Source organism: Microcebus murinus, chromosome 10, assembly GCF_040939455.1.
Source record: "Microcebus murinus isolate Inina chromosome 10, M.murinus_Inina_mat1.0, whole genome shotgun sequence".
NCBI lineage: Eukaryota > Metazoa > Chordata > Mammalia > Primates > Cheirogaleidae > Microcebus > Microcebus murinus.
In genome coordinates, this window is record NC_134113.1 from 62,111,123 (window position 1) to 62,121,243 (window position 10,121).

The 10,121-nt window shown below is 52.1% G+C and overlaps 1 protein-coding gene across 5 annotated transcripts; it reads right to left on the reverse strand.

The window, feature by feature from the left end:
* Window positions 1-50: 50 nt before the first annotated feature.
* Window positions 51-7,111, reverse strand: B4GALNT1 (beta-1,4-N-acetyl-galactosaminyltransferase 1). Of its 5 annotated transcripts, XM_076007435.1 has the most exons (12): window positions 6,888-7,111; window positions 6,723-6,798; window positions 5,933-6,151; window positions 5,251-5,415; window positions 5,025-5,131; window positions 4,520-4,560; window positions 3,852-4,032; window positions 2,758-2,856; window positions 2,422-2,612; window positions 1,826-1,966; window positions 1,328-1,568; window positions 51-789 (listed from the first exon to the last, which is right to left on the reverse strand). In XM_076007435.1, the coding sequence occupies exons 3-12, from the start codon at window positions 6,148-6,150 to the stop codon at window positions 572-574; spliced, it is 1,602 nt and encodes a 533-aa protein (XP_075863550.1). In that variant the 5' UTR covers window position 6,151; window positions 6,723-6,798; window positions 6,888-7,111; the 3' UTR covers window positions 51-571. The 5 variants fall into 5 exon arrangements, with proteins under 5 accessions (XP_075863550.1, XP_012632559.1, XP_075863551.1 ...); XM_012777105.2 differs by having other exon boundaries at window positions 6,723-7,111; XM_076007436.1 differs by lacking the exons at window positions 6,723-6,798; window positions 6,888-7,111 and having other exon boundaries at window positions 1,328-1,628; window positions 5,933-6,306.
* Window positions 7,112-10,121: the final 3,010 nt, after the last annotated feature.

The following is a 10,121-nucleotide window of genomic DNA, read 5'->3' on the forward strand; positions in this document are numbered from 1 at the left end:
CTAGTGCCCCTTCCTCCAGGCCCACAGCATTGCACAGACACACAGAAAAATGGTTTTCACCATGTGTTCACCAGTCCCCACCCCAGCTCCAGAGTCACAAGTTCTCTCTGTGGGGGTGGGGCTGGAGCCGGTGCACAGTCCTGGATCCAGAGATAGGGGTGGGGGACACAGCCCTGGGATTAATTGCCGGGGGAACTTTGCCACCCCCTCAGTCCCAAGAAGATGAGAGGAGAATGTTTCTCCTTTAGGTTCTTAGAGTCCCCCTGGGCTCTTTGGCACTTGGAAAGTGACCCCCCCCCCATGTCCTGCCCCATGAGAATGGGGTGGGAGAGAGGACTTGGCACTGGCTATGGGAGAGGTTATGGCTCCATCAGGCCCCTGGGCACTCAGGAAAGGAAGGGTGTCACCAGGACAAGCCCCTGTTTAGGATCAGTTTCTGAAAGGGAAGGGTGAGGAAGGAGGGGCTCAGAGAGTCAGTGGGGTGCTCACTGGGTGGTGGGGTTTGCTGGAAATTCCTGGCAGAAACAAGAAGGCAGGCCCAGCCTGACAGTTGGAAAGCCCCGGGTGGCCGTCACTCCGAGGTCATGCACTGCAGCCGGTGTTTGAAGAAGAGGAGGCGGTGTTTGGCCATCTGACTCTCGTCCAACGATCCCGGGTAACGGTACCGCGCATAAGTCTCTGCGCCAGCATCCCTTGATGTCCAAGGCAGCTTCAACTTGGATGCATGATCCACAACGACGTCAGAGCAGGAGCCAACTCGAAGGGAACCAAGCCCATCCAGGAAGAATTCTGGGGGCAGAAGGAAGTACACAGTGAAGGGTTCTGAGGGTACAGAAGCCCAACCAGTAATGGAGAACTAAAATTTAGCGTATGGAGAGATGTCCCTTTGCAAAGACTCTGTTCTAAGGATCTAGAGCATGTAAATTGACCAGTGTGGGTCTCAGTTTTACTCGAGTGTAACATGGAGTCAATATATTTGTTTTCAGAGGTTCAATAAACACGGGATGAGCTGCTCCGAGTGTGGTCTGAACCAGGGGAAGCGGCTGGGAGTAGGGGCTGCGGCGACAGCTGCGGGGAAGCTCCAGGGGCCCGGGCAGCTGTGCTGGGGGCGTAGATGGTATGCGGGGCAGGGAGAGGTGGGAGCTGTCTCTCGCCTGGGCGCAGGTCTTGGGAAATCTTCACAGAAGCGCTCTAGGGTTCCCGGTGGCAGCTGGGCTCGGTGCGGGCGAGGAGGAGGGGCCGGTGACCTTGGCGCCTCGCGGCCTGGAGCCTCGCCCAGCGCCCCGCGGGGTCCCTGCCAGGCCTGGCCGGGAGGGGGCGCACTCACCCAGGTGTGCCACACGGCTGAAGCGCGGGTCGAAGCCCACCTCGCGCACCTTGTCAGTACGCGCCAGGAAGAAGTTGACTACGCCGTCGGTGACCACGCAGCCTGGGAAGCCGACAAGCTCGTGGTGGAAGCCCCGCTTCTGCCGGAGGCAGTTCCCGAGGCCTGGGGCGCCAGGCTCCACGCTCAGCAGCTGCCGGTAAGTGGTGGCGAAGCCCGAGATCTCGCGCACCGCGCCCCCCACCTGGGGGAGTGGGAGGATGGCGCCAGGCAGGGCGGCGACTGTGAGGGGGTTAGGCCTGTGCTCCCTCTTCCCTGGGGTGGCTCCCCTGCCCCTTCCTCTTCCGCTTCTTCCCTGCAGGACCCAGACAGTCCCCTAGGCCCCACTTCATCGTCGTCTTCTCTGTCCCAGGGCTGGCCATTCTCGGCCGCAGCTCCCCACCATGGCCCTAGCCTGTTCAAGGACTTCTCCCACCCCACATCCCGCTGCTCCTCCCCTACCAGGTCTAGCGGCGTCCGCTCCAGCACGTCCACAAGCCTCTCTAGCCGCGTCCGCGCTGTGAAGACGAAGTCATCGTCCACCCACAGCACGTACTTGGTGGTTACTTGGGACACTGCCAGGTTCCGACCTGCAAACCAGCCCTAGGGAGAAGTGTGCATGGTTGAGGTGGCTGTAAAGATAGGACATGCCCCTCTGCCACCTTTCTTTTTTTCCCCTGACCCCTCTCCAAATTTTTGAGTGCTTTTGAGCGACCGGGAGCTAGGTAAAAAACAAGGCAGACCCTCCCCTCTCCCACCCTGTTCTGAGTCATTGTTCTGGAGAAGGGTTTTGGAATGTGCATTCACTCATTCATTCATTCATCCATCAACTATTATATTGAGTGCCTAGTAGGTACTAAGCACCATTCTAAGAATGTAGAGTGAATAAGATAGGCACGATTTCTGCTCCCACGGAGCTTACATTCAAAGAATCCTCATGCTTAACAGGCACCCCCCCCCCCTGATTCTGAGACAGCAGGTCCTCCAATCACTCACTACCCCAGAGGCTAGTGAAGGTGTCTCCTCCCGGAGTCCTCTGGCCCGCAGTGGCCACGCACCTTGCCAAAGGGCATGAGATAGTGCTCAACATGGGGGCCGCTAATACGCTCTGGCTTGTCGCTGTCGTCAGCGATGACCACGGTGACAGTTGGGTAGAAGCGTCGGATACTAGCAATGAGCGTCCGTAGCCGATCATAACGAAGGAAGGTCTTGGTGGCAATAGTGACCAGAGCGCTGATGTTGTACTGGGCTGAGATAGAGGGCGCAGGGTTAGATGCAGACAAGGAGAGCAGGGAGAGAGGAACAGAAAGACATCCTCTCCCAAGGATACCCTTTCCTTTCTTGAGCCCCACCAGGGCTGGGTCTAATATGTCCCTGCCCACCCCCAACCTTACCTCCCTGGGGTAGAGATCCAGGCGGGTACAGGCGTGGGTTTGGGGGGTGTCTTATGCGAATGGTGAAGGCAGCCTCATGTCCCTCCGTGGAGAACCGGACTGGGAAGAAGGGACATGGCATTTGGCCCTAAGGCTGGGACAACATTCTCTTTTCAGCCAATTAACATTTAAGTGCTTACTCTGTGTCCCACCTTTCTAGGCTTTGGTGGACAAGAGCACAAGGTTCTTACCCTTGTTGGGACTTACATTATAACAGGTGGGAGAAAGACAAAAAGTTTTAATTAAAAGCTAACCTTTATTGAGCATTTACTAATGTGTCAAACCCTTTTAAAAACTACCTTAAATATATGAATTCATTTCATCCTCACGACAGCTCTATTTAGTAGATTCCTACTGCAAAAAAGAAGCTGAGGCATAGAAAAGTAACTTGCCTACGTTTATACAATATTAAGCAACAAGCTGATAGGAACCTAGTCAGTTTGGTCCCAGGCTAAGTAAAAAAAAAAAAAAATCAGCTACTGGTAAGTATTGAATAGAAAATAAGCCAAGCAATATAATAGAGAGGAGGAGACATTCGAGCTGAGATCTAAATGACAAGGAGCCAGCCATGCAAAAATCTGGGAGGTGAGTATTCCAGACAGAGGAAACAGCAAGTGCAAAGGCCCTAAGGTGTGAGCAAACTTAGTGTGACAAACTTTGGGGAGAGGCAGGAAGGCTGCTAGGCCCCTTTTGCTAGAGGAGAAATGAGAGCTCTGGAAGGTAAAGAAAAGCCTTTGCCCTCTAGTAAGTGATGGGTTGGGAATAGAGCCTGAGTCTTCTGGCTCCTGGGGCAGGTCACTTCCCCCACCATTGGCCAGAAGGGGAGACACACCCAAGGCTCCAGTTTCCCTCTGGCCTGCTATGGCCCCAGATGAACAAAGGCCCCTTCTCTACCTCCCTGGCCCTGCTGGCCCAATTGAAGTGCCCATTGTGTGGCTGGGCAGCTCTGGCCGTTGCCCAAGAGTCTCCCACACCCTCTGTCATTTGCCCACTCCAGCCTTTCTGGGTCCTCTCTGTTTGTCCCATCTGTCCCTACCTCCACCCAGGCCTCACACCTGTGTCTGCAGTGTTGGCCTGGTAGCTTTGGCTGCTGTAAATGACCAGTTGCAGTTGCCGGTTGAGTTGGTCCAGCCCTGGGCTGACAAGGGTCAGCTCTGGCTGCCCTTCTCCAGTAAGAGTCACTCCAGTCACTTCCCCTGCCACATCCCAGGTGCCCAGGGAGGCAGTCAGGTTCACCTAGGAGAGGAGATTGCAGAGTGCAGGGTTAGGCCCCCAACCCACCTCCTGCCTCCCTGACTCCTCCATCCTTCCCTTGGCAGTCCTGTCTCCCTCCCAGCATTCTTTTTTTTTTTTTGAGACAGAGTCTCGCTCTGTTGCCCAGGCTAGAGTGAGTGCCATGGTGTCAGCCTAGCTCACAGCAACCTCAAACTCCTGGGCTCAAGCGATTCTACTGCCTCAGCCTCCCAAGTAGCTGGGACTAAAGGCATGTGCCACCATGCCCGGCTAATTTTTTCTATATATATTAGTTGGCCAATTAATTTCTTTCTATTTATTGTAGAGATGGGGTCTCGCTCTTGCTCAGGCTGGTTTCGAACTCCTGACCTTGAGCAATCCGCCTGCCTCAGCCTCCCAGAGTGCTAGGATTACAGGCCTGAGCCACCACACCCGGCCGCTCCCAGCATTCTTAATGTCCACTGGGCCTCCTTGCCTTCCTTTCTCTTACCTGGTATACCTCCTGACCAGAAGCAGCCTGCAGGCTCAGCCCTGGGGGCAAGGATGGGGAATCAGAATCACACAGAAAGCCCTCAATTCTTCACTTTTTCTCTCCTCTTTCACCACAGCACCCCAAAACTTTTCACCCATTCCTCCTGTCAAAGCCTCAGCAGGGCACATTGAATAACACAGACTAGAGTGAATGATTTTTGACTCCTCATCAAAGCAGTATCTCTTCTATGGACTGCCCTTCCTATCCATATAATCTTTGGTTAATTAGCAAAGAAAAGCTTCTTTCCCCTTAACCTACCCAGTTACAGTGTTCTGCAATTCCTGAAGTCCCTTCTGTCCTCACCTCCCACTTCCTAAGCCCCCTTCTGACCTCAGGTCCCCCTTTCATCAGAAGTTCCTGACTTCCATTCCAATTTTCCTCTCCTTCCCCACCCAACTTTGGGCTCTGCACACCCCACCCCCCTGTACTGTGGCTGGTCATCCTCTAGGACCCTCTTCCCCACCTGGCACCAAGATGCTCCTGAGGGGCTGAACCTCCACGCCCTGCAGAGGGTACTGTAGGGGGGAGTTGGCAGGGGCTATGAGCAGCTGGTCAGCTGGGGACTGGACCCTGGCAGTGGAGAAAAGGGAGGACAGAGGAGGAGTCAGGAGGAGAGGGGCTCTCTGTCCTGGCACAGCCACCCTCTGGACCTCCCACTGCAGAGTCATGCCCTTCTTTCAAGCTGGTACCTTGACAGGAAGGCCTGGAACTCCTGCTCCCTTGTGGCAGAGGCAGCCTTCAGCTCCTCAGGGTCAAAGGCCTTAGTGAGGTCAATGGCTCTGACCTGTCTCTGGAAGGGGAGGGGAAGACCCCTCCCGCTGGACTCACAACTGCAGTTGTTCTGACCCAGTAGCCTGAAAGGGGGAGGATGGGTCATGCGAGCCAGGCTACACAGCTCCATTCATCCTACAAAACACATAGCGCCCCACACCTTGGCCCCTCAACTCTGCCCATCCACAATCTGTCCCCTTAAACACCGCTCTTCAAATAGTCTACCGGAGGGAGGAGGTTCTTGGATGGATGGATGACCCATTCTCTAAATCTGGACTTTTCTGAGGTGTAGATAGGGCCAATTAATAGGATTTCAGGAGTGCCCACCCACCATCAGGACTCTAGCTGGAATCTCTTCTCACGCCTGGATCAGGACCTAAGGGAGTCTTTCAGGGCCTCCTTTGACTGCATAGCCTCCCATTCCCACGACGAGGTTCAGGGAGAACAGATTTCCCCCTAGCCGAAGCTCAGTAGCCTCCCACCTCACTCCACACCAACAGTCAGGAGAACGCAGGCATCTGAGCCCAGCAGTGGAGGAAACAAAAGCACCCCCGGGCCGCCCTCAGCTAGTGTGGCTACGCTGCCGCTGTCAGCACTCACCCGACCACTCGCTCCTTGATCCTGACGCGGATGTGTGCGTAGCGGGGCTCAGGGGCAAAGTCTGGCAGCTCGGGCCTATGGGGTCCCTGCGGGAGCGCCCACAGCGCAAGAGGTGCCCGGAGGCCCGGGGCGTCCCGGATGCTCGCGTATAGGAGCCCCAGCGAGGCGCAGGCGAGCAGCAGAACCAGCGCGCAGAGGGCACGGCGGCCCAGCCACATCCTGGAGTGGGGGTGGGGGGTTAAAAAGGTAGGAAGAGAAGGCGAGGGCTGGGCCATTGACCCCCGTGACCTCGGAGGCTTCTGCTGGCTCCCAAGGGCGCTCTCCACTCCACACATCGCGCTACGATTTGCACTGCGAATCGTTTTCCTAGTACCCCTCCCCTCACTCCCCGGGCCTCAGTGTCTCCCGGCCTCCTTTCTTCTCGCCCTCTCCCGCATCTCGGTTTCCTTTCGCATCCGAAGCCTGACATCTTGATGCAAGCGACATTCGGATGCGGTGGTTTCGACTCGGCCATGCATAAGTAGAAAAGCACCGCATTTTTAGAGCAACGGATGTCCCCAAGCCCGCCCCCCCTCCGCAATCTGAGATCACCTGGGCCGGGGTGGGCTGCAGAGGGCGGCTCCACACCTTGCTTGTCAGAAAAAATGCAAAACCACGCCCGCGCTATTGGATGCCCCCGGCAGAGGTGACCCGCTGAGTGGCCTCCAGAAGCTGTGCGGGGACAGGGTGGACCAGCGAGCGCTCCTCCTCCCTCCTCCAGCTCGGCCCCTCATCCCGCCCGGGCACTGACCTGTCTAACGGTCTAAGGCTGCAGCAAGATTCGGTCCGGGCTGCGGCCTGGGGGTCCTCATGGGGCTGGGGGCGCCCTGATGGCGAAAATAGGCGTGAGCCTGAGAGTGTGTGGGATCCGCCTGCCTCCGGAGCGCGCCCGACCCCTCCCGCCTTGCAACTCTACCGGCTTTTGTAGACTACCGCGCGGGGGTGGTTCTGGGTGTTTCCTGCAGGGAGGTAGGGGGTGGAACGGAGGTGAGAAACTGCTGCCCCCCAGCCCCAGGAACAAAGCCGGCGATCGCTGGCACCCCTGTGCCACTTGCCGGGCAGGGAGGGCTCAGGCTGCAGTCCGGCTCTGCGTACCGCAGAGCCGCGCGGCTCCGCTCCACTGCTAGTTGCGGCCGAGGCTCGGGCTCCGCGCGGGGAATCGAGCGCCCCGGCGCCTTCTGGTGGGCGCGGAGGAAATTGCCCGGGCGCGGAGCCGACGCGGGAAGGTCCTCCCTCCTAGCCCCCCAGCCCTTGGACACCAAACCCTGGCATCTCAACCGGCTGCCCCTAAGACCAGTCATTCTAGTCCCCACTCGTTCAGAGCATGTAGGAGAGGACCCGCAGTAGGAATTTGGGAGGAGACCTGGCAAAGGCGCGCTGCTAAAACTCATTTCAGGGAAGGTCTGTGTCCTTAGGGTGAGATAAAGGACACAAGCTCTGGGAAAGAAACACTGCCTGGCTAACAAAGACAGATTCACAGCCTACCTCCTCCCCGTCGCTCCCCCCCCCCTCGCCTCCCAATTATCTAATACTCAAGAGATAAGCACTCGGTAATTCAAAGGCCTAATCCCCCTAACTGCCCTTTGGCACAGGTTTGCAGAAGAAAGGAAACCCCAGAGTGGCTAGATTGGAGGTTCTGCCTGTGAACCTCAAGCCATAGCCTGATTCCTGACGCTGCCCAGAATTAGTGTTCTGTGGTTTATGATTCTAATAAAAGATGTATCAAGATTTAATAGGAAAAAAAGATATGATAAGAAATGTAGAACATAATGAAAATGTGTGTAGGATGTATTATTGAATGAGTTGTATAGAAATAAATGACTAATTAGCTGGGGGGGAATGGAATCTCTACCCTCCTTACACCAAAATAAATTCCAGATCTATTAAATATTTTAATACTAAAAATGAAATCATAAAATTAGTCAAAGAAATCATGGAGTTTTTGTTTCATTTTGCTTACAGTCTTGGAGTGGGAAAGAGCTCTCTAAAGGGAAATATTAATAAGTTTGACTATATAAAACACTTGAGTAAAGAAATTACTGTGAACTAAACTTGAGAGGAATGACAAATTGTGAAACTATACTTGCAAAGTCTACTTTCCATAAGCGCTCTAAAACAGGAACAAGAAAAAAATGATCAAATGGGCAAAAATCATAATTAAGCAGTTGACAGACAAAAATGAAAATGGATTTTAAATATATAAAAATCTACTTGACCTTACTCGTAATAAATTAAAAGCAAATTAGAATAACATTGATTGTTATTGATTGTTATCTATCAATGTTAGAATAACATTGATTGTCAAAGGACAATTCCTTGGGAAGAAAAAGAAATAAAAAATGAAAAAGTAAAAAGTAAATAAATGAATAATAAAAACAAAAAGAATAACATTAAAATGCTTTTTGATGACTATGTTAAAAAAGACCAAAGAGTTTGTTAAAACACTCTGTGGCTTTGCTGGCCACAGCCCACACAGCAGCTCTCATACCTTGGAGTCTCATGACAATTTTTAGTTGTCCAGCTAATTTCTTTCTATTTTTTTTTTTTAGTACAGATAGGGTCTTGCTCTTGCTCAAGCTGGTCTTGAACTCCTGAGCTAAAATGATCCACCTGCTTCAGCCTCCCAGGGTGCTAGGATTGATTACAGGCATGAGCCACCACGCCTGGCCTAAGCCATGTTTTCTTGAGCATTCCCAAGATATTAGTTTCTCTTGCAAGTAATAAGCCAACTGAAGAGAAATAGCCTGAAAACTATTTCTTAGTTTTAGCATCATTTGTCCTTGAAGAGGCTAGGAATTTTCAAACCCAAAAATCCCCAGCTCCTTTTTGTTTAACATTCCTTCCTTTTGTTATCTCTTTCTTTTCACATTTTACTATAAGCAGCAAAAAGAAACCAGATGGCACCTTTAGTGCTCTGCTTGGAAATCCCCTCAGCTAGATTGCCCACTTTGTTAGGTATAGTTTGTCCTTTCCATACCACCATGGATTACAGTGGGTCTTCTACTGAGAAGTAGGGTGCTGCTTAAAAATACCTTAAAATGTGGAAGTGGCTTTGGAATTGGATAACAGGTAGAGGCCAGAGAGTTCGGAGATGCATGCTGGAAAGAGCCTACATTGCCATGAATGAAACATTAAGGGTGACTATTGTGAGATCTTAGAAGAGGAGAGCTGTAGAGACATCCTCAGTTTTCATAGAGATTTCCTAAGTAGTCATGATGAGAATGTTGGTAGAATAATAAACAGTCTTCAAACTCACAAAAGATGATAAACTATAGAAAATTCCAAATAATAAAAAACAAATAAAAATAAACAGTAAAGACCGTTCTGATTAGGTCTCAGATGGAAATGAGAAACATGTTATTGAAAATTAGAGGAAAAGCCTAAAGTGGCAAAGAACTTGGGCGAATTGTGTTTGTATCCTCATGTTTTGTGGCAGGAGGAATTTCTGAATGATGAAATAGAATATGTGGCAGAAGAAATATCTAAGCCAAGTGTTAAAGGTGTGGCATGGCTTCTTTGGACTATTTACAGTCCAAAGGCAAAGGCAAGAGAAATAAATTAAAGATGTGATTTATAATCAAAAGGGAAGCAGAAAAAGATTTGGAAAATTCTCAATTTGGCCATATTGTAAAGAATAAAAAAGCTATTTAGGAGAGAACAGGTTGTAGCCAAATGAACTTTTGATAAGGAGATTAGTATGGATAGAAAAAAGCCAGATGGTATTCACTTAGTCAAAGGAAGAATGAATATGCCCAAAGGTACTTTGGTCATCTTCAGAGCTATCCCACCCATTGTAGGCCCAGAATTCCAGAGCCTCGGGGCAGAGAAATTTCAAGGCTTTGCTTCCCATATTTAGATGCAGTGTTCCTTGGCTGTCCCAGCTGTGGCTCAAGTGGGCACAGGTATGATGTGGGCTGCAGTGGCTGCCCCTCTGGAGTACACAGGTAATAAACCTTGGTGGTGTCCATGTGGTGCCATCTCCACTGACCTGGAGAGTGCACAAGCTGTAGGGGCATGGCTGCCTCCACCTAGATTTCAAAGGATGCTTCAGAGGGCCTCAAGATCTAGACAGAGAACTGCCACAGTGGCAGGGCCACCACAGAGAGCCCCAACTATAGCAATGCCCAGGACAGCTGTGGGGGCAGGGCTA

Excerpts from the sequence above, each read along its gene's own strand:
- B4GALNT1 (XM_076007436.1), bottom strand. The coding sequence starts at position 6,267 with ATGTGTGGAGTGGAGAGCGCCCTTGGGAGCCAGCAGAAGCCTCCGAGG. Across the intron at positions 5,132-5,250 it reads TTCCAGGCCTTCCTGTCAAG|GGTCCAGTCCCCAGCTGACC; the intron begins GTACCAGCTTGA and ends CTCCACTGCCAG. Across the intron at positions 790-1,327 it reads CAGCCGTGTGGCACACCTGG|AATTCTTCCTGGATGGGCTT; the intron begins GTGAGTGCGCCC and ends TTCTGCCCCCAG.